This window comes from Bos grunniens, chromosome 14, assembly GCF_055505025.1.
Source record: "Bos grunniens cultivar Pamir isolate PY7600 chromosome 14, Bosgru_T2T1.0, whole genome shotgun sequence".
Classification (NCBI taxonomy): domain Eukaryota; kingdom Metazoa; phylum Chordata; class Mammalia; order Artiodactyla; family Bovidae; genus Bos; species Bos grunniens.
Window position 1 is genome coordinate 16,099,398 of NC_141178.1, and position 22,123 is coordinate 16,121,520.

At 49.3% G+C, this 22,123-nt stretch overlaps 1 protein-coding gene across 4 annotated transcripts in view; it reads left to right on the forward strand.

Annotated features, from left to right (window-relative positions):
• The window catches only part of MATN2 (matrilin 2), a 173,134-nt gene that overhangs the window by 129,173 nt on the left and 21,838 nt on the right, over positions 1-22,123 (forward strand). For all 4 annotated transcript variants that reach the window (XM_086336039.1, XM_086336040.1, XM_086336041.1 and 1 more), the window contains exons 7-10: positions 3,553-3,675; positions 10,620-10,742; positions 13,769-13,891; positions 14,116-14,238. In XM_086336039.1, the coding sequence (XP_086192165.1) occupies positions 3,553-3,675; positions 10,620-10,742; positions 13,769-13,891; positions 14,116-14,238 (492 nt within the window). The remainder of the gene's footprint in view (positions 1-3,552; positions 3,676-10,619; positions 10,743-13,768; positions 13,892-14,115; positions 14,239-22,123) is intronic.

Below are 22,123 nucleotides of genomic sequence, written 5' to 3' on the forward strand. Positions count from 1 at the left end.
AGAACTGAATTAAATTACAGGGCTCTAAATTGGTGTTGGAGAACTGCCTACAGAACACAGATTGAAGCAAATGAGCCTAACTGTAAATCAGGTTGTTGGCATAATCACCAAGAGAATTATTTTAAGTGATGGGCATGGAATATATTGACGTTACACTCCAAGTGGCAGATATCCAAAAAACAAAAGAGCTTTAACTGTTTCTAGCAGTCCTAGCATTAATAGAATTGTTATTCTTACTTTGAAAGTATACATATACACATATAAATATATGAAATGATAAGTGTATATAATGTTAATGTCCCTTTGTACCTATATTTTCAGTATAATGGAAAATAAACCCAAATGTAAAATCAAATGTTTTAAATTTTTTAAAAAAATTTACTGAAGTATAGTTGATTTACAATATTGTGTTTAATTTCTGCTGTAGAGCAAGTGATTCAGCTATATGTATGTATGGCCTCGGTATTCTTTTCCACTGTGGTTTATCACAGGATATTGCATACAGTCCCCTGTGCTCCGCACCTGTTGTTTATCCATCCTACACATACTAGTTTGCATCTACTCATCCCAAACTCCCAATCCTTCCCTCCCCACCTCCCCTCTCCCTGGCACCCACAAGTCTGTTCGCTACACCTGTGAGTATGTTTCTGTTTCATAGATCTGTTCATTTCTGTTGTGCTTTAGATTCCACATATAAATGATATCCTATAGTATTTGTCTTTCTCTATCTGACTTACTTCACTTAATACAATAATCTCTAGATTCATCCATGTTGCTGCAAATGGCATTATTTTGTTCTTTTTATGGCTGAATAATATTCCATTATTTATATACCTATATACACCACCCCTTCTTTATCCATTCATCTGTCAATAGGCATTTAGGCTATTTCCATTCCATTTTAATTTAAATGGCCATAACAGACAACATGGTTTCTAGATTAAAGGAGGCTAAGCATACATGAAATTAAATATAATCCCTGACACTTTAGTATATTCCATACTAGAGGGTAAAAAATTCTGTAAAGAATATTATTAGATCAGCTGAGAAGACTAAAATGTGGATGGTAGATTAAATAAAAGTCTTGTATAAATGTAAATTTATGAAGTTATGGCTACACTGTGGTTATATCACTGGCAAATAGATGGGGAAACAGTGGAAACAGTGTCAGACTTTATTTTTCTGGACTCCAAAATCACTGCAGATGGTGATTGCAGCCATGAAATTAAAAGACGCTTACTCCTTGGAGGGAAAGTTATGACCAACCTAGACAGCATATTCAAAAGCAGAGACATTACTTTGTCAACAAAGGTCCATCTAGTCAAGGCTGTGGTTTTTCCAGTAGTCATGTATGGATGTGAGAGTTGGACTGTGAAGAAAGCTGAGTGCCAAAGAATTGATGCTTTTGAACTGTGGTGTTGGAGAAGACTCTTGAGAGTCCCTTGGACTGCAAGGAGATCCAACCAGTCCATCCTAAAGGAGATCAGTGCTGGGTGTTCACTGGAAGGACTGATGTTGAAGCTGAAACTCCAGTACTTTGGCCACCTGATGAGAAGAGCTGACTCATTGGAAAAGATCCTGATTCTGGGAAAGATTGAGGGCAAGAGGAGAAGGGGATGACAGGATGAAATGGTTGGATGGCATCACTGACTCAATGGACATGGGTTTGGGTGGACTTCGGGAGTTGGTGATGTACAGGGAGGCCTAGTGTGCTGCAGTTCATGGGGTCACACAGAGTCGGACATGACTGAGTGACTGAACTGATACTGAACTGATACCTACTCTTAGGAAGTACAAGCTGTGTTTAAGGGAAAAGGGTGGCAATATGTATAGCTTTGGAGAAGGAAATGGCAACCCACTCCAGTATTCTTGCCTGGAAAATTCCGTGGACAGAGGAGCCTCGTGGGCTACAGTCCACAGGGTCGCAAAGAGTTGGGCACGACTGAGCGACTAAACAAGTGTAATTTTAAACTGAGTAAGTGTATAGCTTACTCTCAAATAATTCAGAGATGAACAAATGATAAAGCAAATGGGGTAAATATGAACAATAGGTGAATGTGGATAGAGAGTCGCAGGTGCTTCTTTTACCTGTCTGCTGGTATTTTTATGTTTGTAACTTTTGTAAATTTAAAATCATTTCCAAATAAGAAAGTTTTTAAAAAATACTTTATAGATGATTGTGTATTGCAGTTATATGTTTAAAGAATTCCAGTCTTTTAAGGATACATTATGAAATATTTATGGACAAAATGATATAACATCTGGGGTTTAGCTTCAAGTTATATGGCATCTTCACATGGGATATAGGAGTATACATATCCCATGTAGGTTGATTGGTTTGCTGTAGATTTGCTGTAGATTGATTCTCTTGAAGCCAAGTGATATACATGTGGATTTATTATACTATTCTGTTCTTTTTTTTTCAATGTTTAAAATTTTCCTTGACTTTAAATTGGGAAGAGTTGGCATCCGCTCAATATTTTTCCCTTTGAGAATACTGTGCACTTTTCTCTTAATCATTTTGTTTCCTTTGGTATAGGGTGGGATAAATCATTTATACCAAATGCTTCATTATGAAAATGATATATGTAGTTCATATGTTCCTTGAAACAATGAAAACCCTCATTGAAACAGAAAAACTTCTCTTAAGACCCCATCAGTGGCCACTTATTTCAAGTAATTTTAGACAATACATTCAAGTTTCAGACCCATCAGTAGAAGAGTCCCATTCCATATCTACAAAATACTTACACAATAATATGTCATTATTAAAAATTCCATGTGACCTTTTTTTTCTATTTTGGTTTAAATTAATGTGTACCTGGGCTTCTCTGGTGGCTCAGTGGTAAAGGATCTGCCTGCCTGGGTTTGATCCCTAGGTCAGAAAGATCCCCTGGAGGAGGAAATGGCAACCACTCCAGTATTCTTGCTTGGATAATCCCATGGACAGAGGACCTTGTGGGCTATAGTCCATGAGGTCACCAAAGAGTCGGATACAACTTAGTGACTAAAACAACAACACTATATACCTAGAGCTGTGAAATCTTGATATGATTTAAGTGCAGATGAGGCCAATAATGTAACAGGGAGGAATTTTGCCTCAAAGGATGCCTTTCACTTTCAGGCCTTCTTTTTTCCAGGGTTTGATCTCGTATACTGCTTGGCTAAGTGTTTCACTCAGTTAAGTGATTTGAAGTCATCGTTTTAGTTGCATGCCTTCTGTAAAACATTCAGTGAGGCTCCCTCTTCCCAGCCTGCAGCACAACGAACAACGCTTACATTTTGGTGGCTCTGACATGAACCAGGACAAGGAAAGCCTCTTCACAAGGCATAAACATCTTGTAATACGTCAAGAAAGTCCTCTTCTGGGGAGGCCATATCCCTAAACACAGAAATAGCTTCATTGAGAGATCCCTCGATGGCCTGAGTGTTTTGAGTGTTTGAGGTCATAGGAATATATCTGTTTAGGGAAAGTTAAGATTGTGAGTCCTTTGGTTTTCCTATGCTAGATTTCCAGTTTGGTTCATCATTATGATTTTTCTTTCTTTGCAGAGATAGACTACTGTGCCTCACCTAACCATGGATGCCAGCATGAGTGTGTTAACACAGATGATTCCTATGCCTGCCGCTGCCTGAAAGGCTTTACCCTGAATCCCGATCAGAAGACCTGCAGAAGTAAGTTGCACCGCATATGGAAGAGGGGCTTGTTCCACAGATGGCCCCGCTGGCTTTCGTTTTTCTTGCAGATCTCTAGCAGGTGTGCTTGTTCTCAGCATTTGTGCTCGCTGACATCATTCTGCCCCTTATTTTACCTTTTGTCTCTCCTGATCCTGTGATGGGGGTGATTTTTAGCCAGTGCATAGACTGGGTTTGCCCACTGTTTTCCTTTAGTGAAGTCAAGGCACCAGCTGAAGCTCTCGCCTATCTGAAATGAGGACGCATGCCCCCACCTCCTTACCCTCACAACATGTATTTGGGACTTAGAGAAAGAAAAGGCTGGGTCCAGAGTTGGAGGGAAAAGGAGCTGGTTTCTTCCGGTTCTACCCGATGAGACACTTTTTAAATTTAATGTTTACTTTTATTTATTTGAGTGTGCCGGGTCTTAGTTGCAGCATGCCGGATTTTTGATCTTTGTTGCAGCATGCGGGATCTTTAGCTGTGGCATGTGGCATCTAGTACCCTTCCCCGGGATGGAGCCCAGGCTCCCTGCATTGGGTGCTCAGAGTCTTAGCCGCTGGACCACAAGGGAGGTCTCAAGATGAGACCCTTGAGGGTCTCTAAGAAGGGAGACATTGTATCTTTCCTTGATATAAAGGAAGAACAAAAATTGGAGACTCTGGGGCATCCTCGCAGCATTGGAGAGGTGCCTGGTGTCAGCAGGGTGATATTAAGGATGTGCTGAGTGGCTCAGATGGTGTCCTCTGGCACCTCAGAGGGCTTGATGGGGGGTCTAAAGCATGAACCTCCAGCGGGATCTCTTTAAGTGACCTGTCCCTGAGAGACCCCCTGGAATGGAAGGTCTACAAGGACAGTGATTCTTCTCTTTTTCTCACTCGTGAATCCTCAACACCTCAAGTATTCAGCACATGCTAGTGTGACACAATATTCAGTGAGTGAATGAATGAGAGAGTACATGGATCTCTAGATTTATCATCCTGGAGAAATAGCAACTATCATCTGAATTAATCTTGTTAGAAAGGTGGCTTTTGTAAGGCACACAAGTTGTGATTTTTTTCAAAAAGCATTCCCAAAGTTAGGCCACAGATACGCACACTGAACTGTCCCCATTCTCCCGACTGTTGACTCACAGAACTCTCTGGAACTCCCACTGAGGGACATATCCCTCATCCCCTTCTTCCTAGTGGTGGGTGCAGCAGTGTTCTGCAGCACAGGACTGGATTTTCAAAAGGCTGAACACATATTGTTTTTTGAAAAGCACCGTGGGCTACTGAATGGAATCCACAAGCCGCAGCCTGCCCACAGCACATGTGACTCACGTGCTCACTCTACTACATGTGAGACCTTGTAGGGTGGTTAAAGGTGGCAGAGCCCATAATTTGCAGCTGAGTCTCTCTTACAAAAGAGAATTCCCTCCACCTTGCCTGGATGCAAACTCTGGCGACGTACAGGCATCAGATGGGAATTTTAACTGGGAGGTTCAGAATGTGAAAACAATTAGATAGACTATTTTCCATCAGACCACACATGCCTTCAGCCGTGGGAGAGGCCAGCCCGGCCGCTCCTGTCTGTGCTATGTACACCTTTTTCTCGGGGCGAGTGTGTCAGTGGCTGGCTACCCCCAGGGAAAAATCACTCACCAGTGGGACTCAGTTGTAGACCTAGACCTCTTCCATGGGGGAAAATTCGATCTGCTCCAACTCAGTCACTGGAGTTGCAGGCTTCACTGTGTGTTGCTAGTGAAGGGAGGAGGAAGTGAGCTGGGCACGTGGCCATCGGTGGAGGGGAACTGGCTTGAAGCTCTGCATCACTTACAGTCATCTGAGATTCCCTTGCCCTCTGCCCCACCCTCCACATCCTGCCTGGAGAGGCACTTGGAATAAGAGAAGGGTCCAAGGCAGTGCTTGCATCGTTATCAAGGGAGGAGGGAGGCCAAGAACAGAAGGATAAGTGGAGAGGAAGTGACCATTTGGAAGCAGTGTGACCACCACAAATTAGCCTGGAGACAGGCCTGTCTCCAGCCCAGTCAGGCCTGTCTCCAGCCCAGAGTCCTTAACACTCATGCATATATATTCAGGGATAGCTCCATTTCCTCTTCAGCCAGGTGCCCTAGTTTTTCATCCAAGAAAAATGGAATTTGTTTCTTAAAACCCAATGTCCTCATCAGCCCTTCTCCCAACATCCTGCGTCGTCGTTACTTTTTCCATTGTCTTTGCTGCAAACCCAGCCCTCCACTGCCGAGATCCCTCTGAGAGCCACCCCTGCCCTGATGTGTGCATGCTGGCGATTATGGCAGACAGCTGCTAATGGAAAGTGAGCGCTCCGTGCCTCTCTGGAGCATTCCGTGGGATCAGGAAGCAGAGAAATGGGGTTTAAAATCTGGGCTTGGTTGTTAGGAGCCTGAGGATCCTCAGAGTGTTAAAGATCTCGAGCTCAGAGTACAGCCATTTACATTTAATGGGCGGGTGATGGATGTGGGCTGTTTGCAAATCTAATAAGAAATCTATTTTTCAATGGAATTTGATGTCATCCAATTAAACTGGAGGTGGGGGGTGCAGGATTCAAGACACAATCCTACTGAAGAAAACAGTCTTGGCCTGGATTTGTTCTTTCTCCTCATCCAGGCATAATTTCTTTTTCTGGAAAGTGCTGTCATCGACTTAAAGCATAAATTATTGAGGCAAGGATGCAGAACACAGAGCCCAGGACTGACTGTCTAGGTGGGGACCCCAGGGTGGAGTCAGAGGTGGGTGGGACTCCAGGATTGCTCACGCTGGCCCGGAGGCTGGCCCCCTGCCCAGCCCCCTGCCCCTACTGAAGGCATCACACTCTAAACAGCAGGGTACAGGGTGCACAGGTTGAACTGAGTACGGGGGGCAAGTCTTGGCAGTGTCACCCATCCTGGCCATGTGACCTTGGACAGACTGCTTTGCTTCTCCGAACCTCCATTTCCTAAACCAAAGGAACATGACTTTCTGCTTTAACATTTTGTAGCCTGTCCCATCTTTCTAAAACTTACGCTCTGTGCCACTCAGTTGGCATGACAGTCTGCAGTGACCTATCTCTGATCTCTCATGTTTTTATGTCTTACCTTTTCAGTGAGGTCTCCAGCTCCTTTTTGAGGAGCCTTTTAGTTAGTGCCATTTAGTTGCTGACAGCCCAGCCGTCTCATCTCGCAGGGGTTACTGGACACTCTGGGCTTTGCCAGATAAACCCACACCCAAGCCGGGCCCACGTGTGGCTCATCACAGTTAATGAGCAGACTGGACCAGACGTGGGGGGCATGGTGCGTACCCAGTGAATGCTGAGTGAAGGAATAAGTAACTTACATACGTGTGATGAACTGTGATTCGAGCACGTAAAGAAGACAGAGCTCTACAGGCCAACCTCTGTGGCAAGGAGCCATCAGAGAAGAGGCATTTTGGAACTGCTGTTTTCCAGATAGCTGAGTGCTAACCTTTTAAAGAATCGTCATGTTTTTAAATTGTTTATTTATTTGTTTTTGACTGTGCTGTGTCTCTTTTTGCTGCAGGGGTTGGGGGGCTTTCTCTGGTTGTGGCCAGCCGGGGCTACTCTCTAGTGGTGCTCGAGCTTCCCATTGCGGGGGCTTCTCTTGTGGCAGAGCATGGGCTCTAGAGCTTGTGGGCTTCGGTGGCCGTGGCACATGGTGGGATCAGTAGTTGCGGCTCCCAGGCTCTAGAGCGCAGGCTCAGTAGTTGTGGCCCACAGGCTTAGTTGCTCCACGGCACATGGGATCCTTGTGGACCAAGGAGCGAACCCGTGTCCCCTGCCTTGGCAGGGGGATGGACTCTTTGCCACTGATTCACCAGGGAAACCCCCAAAATCTTCGTGTTTTTGAATTTAATTAGAGTATGTAAATCTTTCTTAAAGATAGTGTTAGCCCTTTAAAAGTTGCGGTAAAATATACAGAATAAGGGGCTTCCTGGGTGACTCAGTGATAAAGAATGTGGCTGCAATGCAAGAGATGTGGCTTCGATCCCTAGGTTGGGAAGATCCCCTGGAGGAGGGCATGGGAACTCAACTCCAGTATTCTTGCCTGGAGAATCCCATGGACAGAGGAGGCGGGCGGGCTACAATCCACAGGGTCACAAAGAGTTGGACACGACTGAAGTGACTGCCCACAGAACAAAAGTTACCACTGTAACCATTTTTAAGTGCACAGTTTGGGCTTCCCTAATAGCTCAGTTGGTAAAGAATCTGCCTGCAATGCAGGAGACCCCAGTTCGATTCCTGGGTCAGGAAGATCCTCTGGAGAAGGGATAGGCTACCCAGTCCAGTATTTTTGGGCTTCCCTGGTGGCTCAGATGGTAGAGAATCCGCCTGCAATGCAGGAGACCTGGGTTGGAACCCTGGGTTGGGAAGATCCCCTGGAGAAGGGAACAGCTACCCACTCCAGTATTCTGGCCTGGAGAATGCCATGGACTGTATAGTCCATAGGGTCGCAAAGAGTCAGACACGACTGAGAGACTTTCACTTCACATCACTTCACTTCAGTGGCATTAAGTACATTTTTGTTGTTACACAACCATCCTCACCATCCAGCTCCAGAACTTTATCTCCCCAAACGGAAACTCTGCACTGATTAAACAGTAACTCCCTATCCCTCTCTCCCCGAGTCCCGGCAACCACCATTCTATTTTCCATCTCTATGACTACCTACTCTGCTGCTGCTGCTGCTGCTGCTAAGTCACTTCAGTCGTGTCCGACTCTGTGCGACCCCATAGACGGCAGCCCATCAGCCTCCCCCATCCCTGGGATTCTCCAGGCAAGAACACTGGAGTGGGTTGCCATTTCCTTCTCCAATGCATGAAAGTGAAAAGTGAAAGTGAAGTCGCTCAGTCGTATCCGACTCTTAGCGACCCCATGGACTGCAGCCCACCAGGCTCCTCCGCCCATGGGATTTTCCAGGCAAGAGTACTGGAGTGAGGTGCCATCGCCTTCTCTTCTACCTACTCTAGGTACCTCATATAAGTGGAATCTTACAAGATTTGTCCTTCTGTGACTGGCTCATTTTACTTACCATAAGGCTCATTCCACATCAGAATTTCCTTCCTTTTTGAGGCTGAATAATATTCCACATTCTGTATTTGCCACATTTTGCTGATCCATTCAGTAGACACTTGGGTTGCTTCCACCTTTGGGTCATTGTGAATAAAGATGCTGTGAACATAGATATTTTCAAGGCCCTGCTTTCTGCTCTCTTGGGTGTAAACCCAGAAGTGGAATTGCTGGATCACGTGTAATTCTAGGTTTAATTTTTTTTGAGGAACCTCCATACTGTTTTCCATAGTGGCTGAATGCTGGCTTTTTAGAGCAGCACTTACTGAAGATAATTTTACTTTTCTCTGACTTTTCTCTTACTTTTCTCTGGTGTGATGGAGAGATTCCTGCAGGTCCTGCACTACGTGGCCCAGTCTGTGGGGCCCTTTGTGTTCTGTGTCTCTTTACTTGGCTTTTTGTCTCTGTCTGTGGCCGGTGTTTTATTGCTAGGTCTATTTTCCTTCATCTCATTCCTTGTTTTCTGACATTCACGTCTGTCTCACACAGGTGAGGCTGTTGATGAACAGATAACTGCACACAGCTAACAATAGTCTGCCTCTCCTCGTGCAGAAGGGGTGAAGTACAGAGAACATGCCCAGGGCCTGTGGCTCGTGGTGGCATCTCTTCTCTCAGGCCAGCCCCTGCAGGTCATGGGAGTTATCTCAGTCTGCTCAGTCTGCAGCCACTTCTTCTCTGCGCATGGAAAGTTCCATCCAGCAGTCATGTGGGAGGGCACATCACGGACCCTTTACGTGATGGTCTGAGGTCCTTTGAGTATGGGTTTCGTTTCATTTCTTTTCATACATCTTTGTCTTCTCAGGAAGAGACATCTTTCCTAGGGGCTGCAATAAATTCTTCTGTCTCATTGGCAAGAACTAGGCATCTTCCCACCTCTAGACCAATTCCTGGCAAAGGAGAACATGCTTGCCAGGCTGGCTTATACCACTCATGACTCATGCCTTTGGGGTCAGGGTTCTGGTTTCAGGAAGACAGGGTAATGCTTATTGGCAAGGCAACCAACAGTGTCTGCCACATCCTCGGGAAAAAGAACAATGCAGCTAAATGGCCCCAGTTCAGCCCCTGAGGTCGGTGACCAGTCTAACAAAGGCCGTCCACAAGCTCGTTTTATCTCCCTCTATAGTTCTTCGACTCCTCCATTACTTTCTCTGTATGTGGGGGGAGGTGGGGGTAGGGGTGACCCAGCATGTGGTTTTAGCATTTTCTACCAGAAAATGAAACTGCTAATTGACTGCTGGTGGTGATGCTGCCGATGTCTGCCGGCAGAAATGCAGCTTGGATGGGGGTGAATAGGGCCGAGCTGTAACAACCTGGGCCAGCATCAGAGATGCGTCTTCTCCCGTTTCTTGATTACGGATGGTGTCACGCTCTCACCCAGAGCCCGGTGGAGCTTTGGATCCTTCTTAATGTAATTGCCTTTTCCTGCCTCTCCTAAATCGCTGGGTATCTTGCAAGATCAGCTGCTGTTTATTCTGCCTTGTGCCGTCCCATGCCGTTGTCAGATGTCACTGCGGGCAGCAGCTCCATACACGCTTTGAGCCCTAGTAATCAGGTTAACTGGAAGAAGAGACTGAATTTTCCCAGCGTTTCCATCATTCTTGGGAGGAGATGGGCTGGGAACTGTGGCGCTCAACCCATTTCCCCAGCGTTTTGGCCATCTATTGAGGAAGAGACCCCTGCTGGTGAGCGCAGAGGGACACACCCCCAGGTGCCAGGTTCTCCCAAACAAGCTCGTGCAGAACAGGAGCTGCTGTCTGTGTCCCGTGGAGCACCTTCCTTACTGAATATTTACTGGGAGGGGCCAACCTCAGCCCTGGGAGAAGCCCCAAGCCTGAAGGAGTGTTTGCCCTTTCTCCCTTCAGGGATCAACTACTGCGCGCTGAACAAGCCGGGCTGTGAGCACGAATGCATCAACACGGAGGAGGGCTACTACTGCCGCTGCCGCCGGGGCTACACTCTGGACCCCAACGGCAAGACCTGCAGCCGTGAGTGTACCCGGGTCAGGGGCTCATGGGAGGGCCAGGTTCACACCCAGGGCCTGGGGCTCACTAGCAGCCAGTCACTTCTGAAGCTCCTGGGTTTCCTATGAGCCTGATGGTCCAGCAGCCTTAACTTTCCTGGCCTCAGTTTCATCATCTGTAAAATGGGACTACTCATGCTGCCTGCCTCAGAGACTGGATTGTGAAGAGTGACAGAATCAGCACGCAGAAAACACTTAGAAAAATCCTGCTAGACACATAATAAAAGCCCAGTAAATATTAGCTAGGCCTCTCTGGTGGCTCAGATGGTAAGGAATCTACCTGCAATGCAGGAGTCCTGGGTTCAATCCCTGGGTCAGGAAGATCCCCTGGAGAAGGGAATGACTACCCACTCCAGTATTATTGCCTGGAGAATTCCATGGACAGAGGAGACTGGCGGGCTACAGTCCATGGGGTCGAAAAGAGTTGGACATGACTGAGTAACTAACACATGCACAAATATTAGCTAATATTATCATTTGCTCTTGAGAGCCTTGATTAAGTCAGACCAGCCTGATTTCATCCAAACTCTGCCTCATACTAGACATGTGACCCCAGGTAAGGTATTAAAGTTCTCCAAGCTTTGACTTTCCCATCCGTTTAAAAGAAGGGAAGATGATAACAGCATTAATTTCCTGGAGTTGTTAAGGGGAATCATGAGGACTATTTCAACCTCTTAGCACAGTGCTTGACACAAGGAAAACATACAATTAAAAATAAGAGCTCTTTGTTGCCACAGAGCCTGGGACAGGAACCAGAAAAGAGACAGACCTCAAAAGGCCCTTGGGCCACTGCAGACCTCATCTGAGGGCGAGCTGAGAAACATGCGACTTTTTATGAAGCATTGTCTTCATTTTCTTGTGTAAGGGGCGCAACACAACTCGGTCCGGTGACGTCAACGTGGAAACTTGCAGGATGTGCCAGCTGGATGGTTCCATCTCTTTTTTACGAGGCAGAGTCTCCACTGGTCCAAGCCAGCGGGGGTGGGGCGTGTGACATGGCGGGGGACGCCCTGACCCTGGGGGGTGCCAGCGAGGGGCTTGGTGACACGGCTGGCACAGAAGGGGTCCTTTGTGTGGCTTTCCACCCAGTGAGCTGCACATCTGCTCCAGCTTTGGGGACAGAGATAGATTGTGAGTGAGAACAGTACAGCTGTTCAGTATTTGGACCTTCCAGCGCCTGGAGGGGAAGTTTCACAGATGAAGTATTAGGTACAGAGCGGTCCTCGGGAAACCTCGTGCCCCTTTCCGTCTTCAGAGGAAACAGAGTCCTCGATCGGGCTTTCGAAGCATCAATCTTGGAAGTCAAAGCATTTTTGAACCAGAGAGTTGGCACTGCTCTGCACTTGCCTCTGGAAGTCTCTGAGTCCTTGTGAGAAGCCAGTGATGAACAAGGGTCCTTCCGCTCAACGAGGGAACACCCTGGTGAAGATGGATCTGTGTACAGTCTGTGTGCCTTCTCTTCCAGGAGTGTGGGGCCTGCCAGCTGACAGCTCTGACAGGCATCCCAGGGCAGGCTAGGCATGACCTGGACAAGCCCACCTAGAGCCCCAGGGCCCGTGACCTGCCTATCCCTCCCCGCACGCCTTGGAGCAGGAGAGATTGAGCCATCTTTTCTTTCTGGAATCTAGAAAGAAGGACCATCTAGTCAGCTTCAAGAAAGTATAAACCAAGCTATTTCTTCCTAGGAGTCCCCAGAGATAGCCTGGTAATCCTATTCTCCATGGGGGCTCAGGGAACCCACAGACCATCACAATAGGAAGCCCTTATGCGGGGCTTGCTCCATGCAGGCGTGGCTGGGATCACTTCCCAAGTACTCACTCACTTTATCTGCACCAGTTCCCAGTGAGGCATCAACATTCTTACCCCCATTTAAAGATGGGGAAACAAGCACAAGGGGATTAAGTTACGTTTCCCAGGATCACGTGACAGGTAAATGGTGAACTGAGATGTGAACAGAAGTCTCTGGCTCTTGAGATCTTGCGAATGTTTGCTGTAGGCACAGCCACGGGTGGAATGTTCCAGAAGGCACAGTCCCAGGTCCTGTGGGCGTCAAAGAGGCCCACCCCATGGCCCTGCACAAGGCCTTCAGTGTCTCTCCAGTCTCCTGGTGTGCGTTTTCTCCATCAAGGAAATCTGGGAGGCAGCCTGCAGGGCTGTCTGGTGGGAACCAGTTCACCGCAGCTGTGTGTCTGTTATCCTAGCTAGGCCAGCTGTGCAGGGCTCGGGTGCCAGGACTGGCCACACATGCAAGGCCTTGGCGTTGGTTTGTTTTCTGAATCTGGATGTCCTGGTTATGGAGGATAACAGCACTTTTTCTCTTTGAGATACAAAGGAACTATACAATTCTTTCTTCCCCAGCCATATACTTAGTAATGACAGGCATTCACAAAGTGATTATGTATGCCAGCCACTGTTCTGAGGGTTTTAGGTGAATCAACTCCTCCCACCATGTTCCTAGAAAAAAGCGAGCCTCAACCCCATTTCTCAAGTCATGAGATGCTGGCAGAGAGGCCAAATGACCGCCCAGCAAGCATCTCACAGCTGGGAAGCCGGTAGGGGGAGGTGGGATTTGAGCCCAAATAGTGTGGCCTGGAGCCCTCCCCAATCCTGAGACAAGGCTGTGAGCCGCAGGGAACCCGCGGGGTCCGCAGCTCCACCTTTCCGAGCCTGGTTCTCCTCTCTGTGCCACGGGGAGGGCCCCTTCTCGCACCGGTGCCCCGGGGGATTGCAGGTGATGCCCAGACCTGGCTCAGGTGCAGAGGGCTACTGTCATTACCACCTTGACCGGAGTCACATGCACCTTACTCCTCAAAGAAATAGGAAGTAAAACAAACCAGGCCAGTGGCACAGGGTGGAAGGAAACCATACACCTCTCTCTTTGGGGCATCAACGGAGTGAAGCTGCCAGGCAGCGGCTCCCCGGGGAGGTGGTTTTGTTCTCTGATGCCCTCCTGGCTTACTTCAGGGGCTTTCCCTGTGTGGTCGCCTGCAGGGGTGGATCACTGCGCCGAGCAGGACCACGGCTGTGAGCAGCTGTGTCTCAATACGGAGGACTCGTTCGTGTGCCAGTGTTCGGAAGGCTTCCTCATCAACGACGACCTCAAGACCTGCTCGCGTGAGTGCCCTTCGTGCTTCTCTTACAGAGAAGAGCTTTGCCACCGGCGTGGAGAACGTGACGGCCGTAGGGGATGGCGGGCCCCGCTCTGTCCTCTGCTCGTTGCTCCGGGGGAGATGGTGGGGCTGTCCCCTGGGGACCGCGCGCCTTCCCGGGGCAGGAGGAGGAGGGTTAGTGGGCCGCGCAGGTCCGTGATCTGATTCCCTGGCTGTGGGGTTTTGCAGGAGTGGATTACTGCTTGCTGAGCCGCCACGGTTGCGAGTACTCCTGCGTCAACACGGACAGATCCTTCGTCTGCGAGTGTCCCGAGGGACACGTGCTCCGCAGTGACGGCAAGACCTGTGCCAGTGAGTGTTGTGACGTCGGACGAGGGGGGCGCGGCACGGGCGATCGTGGGTGGGGTGCGCCGAGGACAGTGACCACGGGTGGGTCTCCGCCCCCGGGTTCGTGGCTGAACGTGTGCGAAAGCCCCCTCCCAGCGATGTCAGCCCTGGTGGCTGCCGCTTTCCTGCCCCAAGACAGCTTCTGCCTCTTCCGGCCTGGCCTGTGGTCATTTCGGAGCGGGCATGAGTTATAGTGAAGTAGATGCCTTCCTGACTGCGGACTTCCGGCGGCGCTGCACGCTCAACGCATGCTTTCTCTGGGCCGCAACCTCAGCGGAATCCTCACCTTCAGACTAAGTGAAAAGCCTAAAGTGACCAGCTGTTATGGGGTGGGTTCAGACTCTGGACTCTTGTGACTCCAAAGTCAGTTCTGCGAGAAGGGGAGGCTCCTGAGAACCCCGTCCCCTCCCCCAATCCGGATAATTTGGCAGCAGATTCCGGGGGGGGGGGGCGGGGAGGGGCGAGGTTGGCAGTGAGGTTTCCTGGGGACATATTTCCCGGCAGCTGGTCCCAATTCCTGTCTCCATTACTTTTTAAAAAAAGCTCCCAGATGTCCTCCTCTTCACTCAAGGAAGCTATGTTTTCTGCCCTGCAGTCCTGTTTCCAAGTGGACCAAGATAAAGACTTAAAAATGGTCATTTCGAGAGAAGGGGTCAGAAGTGGAGGAACAGAATTGCCATGTACCTTGCGGGTCCTGCTAGTCTTTCCAGTTATAGGACCAGGTTCCCTGACCACTGATACTACTGTGGTCACAACCTAACATGTCCACCTTTTTATGTCATCTGTTCACTTGGGCAGGTGCCCTGATTGCATAGCTGGGTGTGCCTCTCTAACTCCGCCGGCTGTGAGAAAAGGTTTCCCCCATTTGGGATGGAGTCTTGAGTTTTATGGCTTGCTTGTGGCTGCCTGCCCGGCTGTCCTGGCCAGCACAGGGAGGGGCTGGACATCAGGGTGCAGAAAGAGAGTGGGTGTGTCCAATTGCATGTACATTTGACTGCATGCCAAAGCCAGAAGCCTGCTTTTTAACGGATTTAATTCTAATCATCTTAGATTATCCATGCATTTCTTTGGACCTCCCCATTGCTGTGATAACCAAGAACTGACTATAAGATAATCGCAGGACGTCTAAGAAATTTTCATGACCCTTCCAAACAAATGCTACCCCTCCTCCTTACAATTGCGTGTCCCACTCCCTCCTTCCAGCCGCATCTGTTATGGCCACTGACACTTTCAAATGTCCATTTTCTCATTTATAGGGCTTGTAACTGATGATACAGTGATATTATCCATTTGAGTAAATGTGCAACAATGACATTAGAAGTGAATTTTGATATGTATTTGTTTATTATATATGGTGTGTCTACATGAGATGATCAGATGAGTTAGAGTTATCCTATCCTCAGGCAATGGTTGTAGTAGGAAATGGTGAAAGAAAGTGAAGTCACTCAGTTGTGTTCAATTCTTTGCAGCCCCATGGACCATAGCCTACCAGGCTCCTCCGTCCATGGGATTTTATAGGCAAGAGTACTGAAGTGGGTTGCCATTTCCTTCTCTAGGGGATCTTCCCAGCCCAGGGATCAAACCCGGGTCTCCCACACTGTAGGCAGACACTTTACCATCAGAGCCACCAGGGAAGTCAGGGCCCCCTGATAGCTCAGTTAGTAAAGGAAATGGTAACCCACTCTAACACCCTTGCCTGGGAAATCCCATGGACAGAGGAGCCTGGAGGGCTGTAGTCCATGGGGTTGCAGAGTCGGACATGACTGAGCACACACACAGGCAATGGTGGTATTTGTAAGAGATGCATTTTACCCGCCATCTGACACATATCTGTTGAGCTTGTCCCCTATTTGAAGCCTGTGTCTGCCCCGGGTTGATTCTGTCTAGCTGCCCTGTTCTGCAGTAATGTGCTGTGTTTTCAGTGTGGCCATAGTAAACTGGGGTTGGGAAGGTGTGTTTCCCAGCTCCGTCCCAGATCACAAAGAGCCTGACACCCTGACTGCATCTTTTTTGTAAATCATGCTGGGCTGTGGGTGGGGAGCCCGCTGGAGTTCAGCCAGGCCTGCTCAGCAGATGAGGGTGTCCTTGGCCCTTCATAAAGGCAGCCTCCACTTACCACCTTGATAGCAGGTGGCCTGAAGAACACTCTGCTCACTTTCTGGAAGGTTCTCTGAAGCACAAAGAGCAGGCGCAGTTTCCCAGGGCCCTGGAAGGAATGGACACTTATTCTCACACCCCTGCAGGCACCTTGGGCTGTCTGGCCTCTGGAGTGACGCCCACCCTCCCTTCCTCTTGGTCCCCTGACCCCTAAGCTGCGATCACCCCTTGGAGGGTTGTTCCACAACCCTGAAGGGGGTTGAGGTGGGGAGGGAAATCAGGGGATCTGTTCTGCAAGCTGCAGCTGAGAGGACTCGTCCCGTCTCTACCTCCTGGAAATTTCTGAAATAAACTTAGTGCAAGCGCATCTCAGCATCAGGAAAGACTCTCTAGTCTAGATGTGCGCGGAGCACACAGCCCACAGGCCTGCGAGCTTCTGGAGGTTAGAGACCCGGTCTTACTCAGAGACTGAGTTCCAGGCCTTGCCCACAGGAAATGCTCCATAAAGTTCAATGCATGTTGAGTGAACGGGCAGAGACCACCTGTGTTTTCATCCTGTGGCACCTGGCACAGGGTCCATCTTCTGTTCCGGATGCTTCAGTGGCCCTTGACTTGGCAGGTGGCAGATAACACCTTCCTCCACCTCCTGAGCCCCACCCAGGTCTTCTTCCCTGTTCCCTCCGGTTCTTCAAAGGAGGCAACTCCCCTCTTCTCTGAGCAGGGCCTGAACCTCCAGCCCAGCCTGTCTCCACTTAGGACAACCTCCATATCCCACCTCTGCTGGCAGAAACCCAGCCCAGGGCCAGCATCATCTCCATGGGGAAATTCCTGCCCTCCTGGCCTGCTGGGAGCAGCTCTGCTCCACCCACTGCAGTAAGACCCCATCAGGACCCTTCCCTGTGGCCATCTGTGCACAGATCTAGAATCAGCATGGCAGAGTAGAAAGAACACTGAACTAAGAGCCCAAAGATTGGGTTTAAATCTTGGGAGGGAACTGACCTCTCTGGATCTGACTACATGCATGCTAAGTTGCTAAAGTTGTGTCTGACTCTGTGACCCTCTGGATCATAGCCTGCCAGGCTTCTCTGTCCATGGGATTTTCCAGGCAAGAATACTGGAGTGGATTGCCATGTCCTCCTCCAGGGGATCTTCCTGACCCAGGGACCAAACCCACATTTCTCAGGTCTCTTGCCTGCATCTAACTGTTCACCTGTAAACTGGGAATGGTCATTTCTGCCTCTTTCTCAGGGTCACTTTGTGGCACAGGGAAAGACAGTCACTGAAGTGCTTGGGGAACTTGTAAAATTCCATAAACCTGAAGGTACTCTTGTTGAAATCTTACTTCCCACTGTTAGACGGCCCCACACTAGGAGAGGGCTGAGGTAGCGTCCTGCTTTGCTGCCTGAAGACCCACTCCTGGTAGGCCTGGCCTGCCCTCCTTGTGGAGACTGCCTGGGAGGAGTCAGGCTCAGGAGCCCGGGCACTACCTTCCTCTAGCATGTGGCGGGTGCTGATGCAGATCTGAGTGACAAGCATAGAGCACTGGGAATTTCAGCTGGGGATACTCCTACACTGGCCACCAGAGGTGGGTGGGCAAAGGCTTTTTCCTACCTGATGCCTCCCAGACTGACTTTGCAGGACGAAGCAACCCTGAGCAAGACAAGAGCAGTGTGTTATTGTATTCAGGCAGTCAACAAAAAATCCTGCATGCTTGGTGCCTTAGCAGCAGAAATGTAATTGTCTTGCAGTTCTGGAGGCTGGACATCCAAGATTAAGGCGCCAGTATGGTCAGCTCTGGTAAGAACCCTTCTCTGAACTTGCAGATGTCTGCCTTCCTGCTGTGTCCTCCCATCACACACAGATACACAGACACACACGTAGAGAATACGCTCTCTTGTAGTCTCTTTTTAGAAGGGCACTAATCCCATCATGGGGGTCCCACGCTCATAACCTCATCTAACCCTAATCACCTCCCAAAGGCCCCACATCCAAATACCAGCACATTGAGGGTTTGGGCTTCAACTCAGAATTTGAGGAGAACACAATTCAGTCCATCACAGAGACTGGAGAGAAAAGACCACTGTACCCTTTACCCTCGTGTATTCACATTAGAGATAGAAAGGAACAGAAGGAAACTTAGAGATCTTTTCTTTCTTTTGTGGCCTGGGGAGAAAACTGATGCCCCCCAAGCTGACCCTGGGGGTTGACGACAGAGTCAGGGCTAAGACTGGGGTCCCCTGACTTCAGAATCTCTTACCCAGGGTGACCTCTAAAAATACGTCTCAGTTGAGCTGCTTCTGGTTTGTCTGAGAAAAAAAAAACCTACAAAGAGTTAGCAAATGAATGGCTGCTGCTAGATTTATTATTTTTAAAAATGCCAGCAAATGGTGTAATTCTGTCTCTCAGCCTTGGTCACCCTCTTGGCAGGCGGCCACTGTGGCTTTCTCCCTCTGGGGTTGGGGTTGGGTTTAATAACCTCCTACGTGGAGCCCCAGACACAGGATTGCTGTCTGTCATCACCACAGAGGTGCGAGTCCTCGGAACACATTACCCCATGGTTGCTGCACCACAGCCCGTGCGTGAGTCACCAGATGTGGAATCCAGATGTGAGGAACAGACTGTATCAGTGTGTGGGGCTGTGAGACTCAGGCCCTAAAACCTGTGCTACGTCCTGAAGCGTCTGCTCGTCTTAATCGCAGACCCCCATCATGATAAGGCTTTAATTAATATGTAGACCTGCCTTCTGACATTTTTTTTTTTTTTAAAAGAGGATCCTTCTCTAAAGGGGAAATGTTTCATTCCTGCATCCTGAGATCTCTGCTAAGTCCCTACAGCCACGTCACATGAAGTGGTGGTTCCGTCTGTCCACTTTCGTCTCTGGATTCGAGTCTAGGTACTTCTGGTTCATTGCTGCTCAGCACCTACAGGCACTTCCTGTGGACCTGTGTTGTGCTGGTCATCTTGTGCTGACCCTGGGCCACTGTGGGGTTGATGCAAGTTCAGTTTCTGCCCTGAGAGAGTTTAAAATTTCTCAGGGAAGAAAGATATTAAGGATGGATATTCCATTCTGTGTGATGAGAGTCATCATGAGGGTAGGAGAGGTGTCACGGGGCATCTGGCAGGGGGACCCTCACCTGGTCCAGAGGAAGTCTTCCTGAGAAAGAGGTGTTTGATCTGACCTTTAGAGACTGATGGAGGGAGCTATGCAGAGATGGAAGGTGTTATGGACTGAATATTTGCGCCTCCCCCCCCCCCCCGGCAAATTTATATGTTGAAAGCCTAACCATGGAAGGTGATGGTGTTAGGAGACAAGGCCGTTAGGAGGTGATTAGGTCGTGAGGATGGAGCCCGTATGAATGAGATCCCTGCCCACAGAACTCTCCAGTTTCTTCTGCCATGTAAGGATACAAGAAGTCTGTGACCTAGAAGAGGGCTCTTGCCCAACCTTGCTGGCATCCTGACCTCAGACTTCCAGCCTCCAGAACTGTGAGCAATACATTTCTGTTGTTTATAAGCTACTCAGTCTGAAGTGTTTTGTTAGAGCGGCCCCAAAGGGCTAAAATGGAGGGCGTGGTCTTCCTAAGCACAGGAAATAGAACATGCCAGCCAGGGTCCAGAGAGTGAACTGAAAGAAGCTGAGAGTACTGAGTACTTAGTAGTAAGTACCGAGTGCTGAATTGAGAGGGAGACTGGAGAGATGTGAGCCTGGAGGAGCACTGAGACAGACCAGTGCAGCACTTAGAGTTCATTATGCTATTTGGAGGTTTGGCTTCCCTTGAGAAAACTGTTTTAGTTTGCCTTCTGAGAATCTATCAGCCTATCTGAGCAGCCTCTGATGAGTCTGCTGGGCGAGGATGACCCCTGGACCAGGGATCACGGAGGCGACAGACCTGTGATCTAATCACACCTCTGCCCCCAGCACGGCTGAGACTAATCATCTTTGCAGGGTAAGGGGCCTTGGGAAAGTCACACCCACTCTGTGTCTTTCAGTTTCTGTGACTTTAAAGGAAGGTGTTGGATCAGTTCATCCCCAAGGTCCCTTCTAGCCCGAGAATGAGGGTAGAGGCTGGCAGAGTAAGGGCTCCATACACACTCACTGAATGAATGAACTCTTGTCGGAGTGCCCACCATTCTCCCCAGGCTGAAGGCCCCCCGTAATCGTGAGTCAGGGATGTTGGCTCTCTTTGCCTGTTAGGGAACCACTGACATGCTTTCCCAGCAGGGAGTAACCTTAGCTCGGCAGAGATGCTGATTCCAAGCTGGTTTCCAGACTTGGTGACTGAAAGGCAGCTGAAAGCCTGTGGTCAGGGAGTTAGCTGCAGCACAACTTTGGCCTTCTCTAATTTACCATTTGTGGTTCTTTAATTATGAGTGACAGGAATGTCCCTGATGTGCAGAAACTGGACGTTTTGCTGAACAAATGCGAATCGCACTCTGCAAGGCTGGAAGGAGGGAGAGAAAGGGGAGCCCAGCTGACCGTCACCATCCACACGGCGTGGGTTCTCATTTAAAACTCTCCTGATCCTTGGTTTTCAGAGTAGAAAGCTGAGGAAATGTTTCCTTTAACTCAGCAGGCATTTGCTGAGGGCCTGCTGTGGGGGCCAGGCATTAAGTTCGGAGCTGGGAGATCCAAGAGAGGAGGGCAGGTGCAGCCTGTGGTCCCCTGGAGGTCAGAGCCCGTGTGAGCGTGGTCCAGTGAGGAGGCAGGCATAGGTCCAGAGCAACCAGTAAGTGTTTGGTGATAGCTGTGATGCTGGGGTTTCCTATAGCTCAGACGGTAAAGAATCTGCCTGCAGTGCAGGAGACCTGGGTTTGATTCCCTGGGTCAGGAAGATCCCCTGGAGAAGGGAATGGCAACCCACTCAAGTGTTCTTGTCTGGAGAATCCCATGGATAGAGGAGCCTGGCGGGCTACAATCCACAGGGTCACAAAGAGTCAGACACGACTGAGTGACTAATACTACTACTGCTAGCTGTGACATTACCAGAGGGGGCAGGTGCCTGGGGCTGTGAGGCTCTGTGCAGGGAGGTCCCAGAAAACACCTAGAGGAGGTGGAGGCAGCAGACGATTGGCTGGGCAGAGCCCTGTAGGGGGCGGGCTTCTGGCTTGGTGGGCTTCCCTGGCGGCTCAGCTAGTAAAGAATCCCTCTGCAGTGCAGGAGACCCGGGTTGGATTCCTGGGTCAGGAAGATCCACTGGAGAAGGGATAGGTTACCCACTCCAGTATTCTTGGGCTTCCCTTGTGGCTCAGCTGGTAAAGAATCTGCCTGCAGTGCAGGAGACCTGGGTTTGATCCCTGGGTTAGGAAGATCCCCTGGAGGAAGGGAAAAGCTTCCCACTCCAGTATTCTGGCCTGGAGAATTCCATGGACTCTATAGTCCATGGAGGTTGCAAAGAGTCGAATACGACTGAGCCACTTTCACTTTCTGGCTTGGTCCTGAGGTGCTGAAAGAAAGTACTCAGAGCTGGGGGGAGCGTGGCTGAGATGAGGCAGCGGGCAGGTTCCTGCGAACCTCACCAGTGAGTCCTAGCCAGACTCTCAGGAAGCACTTAAGGGTGTCAGGCAGATGGAGGGAAGGATGTCTGCACGCACGCTTTAGAAGAGGACTCCAGCTGAGTCCAGGAGAGTGGGCTGGAGGGGGTGAAGTAGGTTTGTGAAGACCTAGTTGGTAGATGGAGTAACAGCCCAGGAGAAAGATGATGGCAGGTGGTTCATGATGATGGAGGAGTGGTATCACCTCTCTGGACACTTG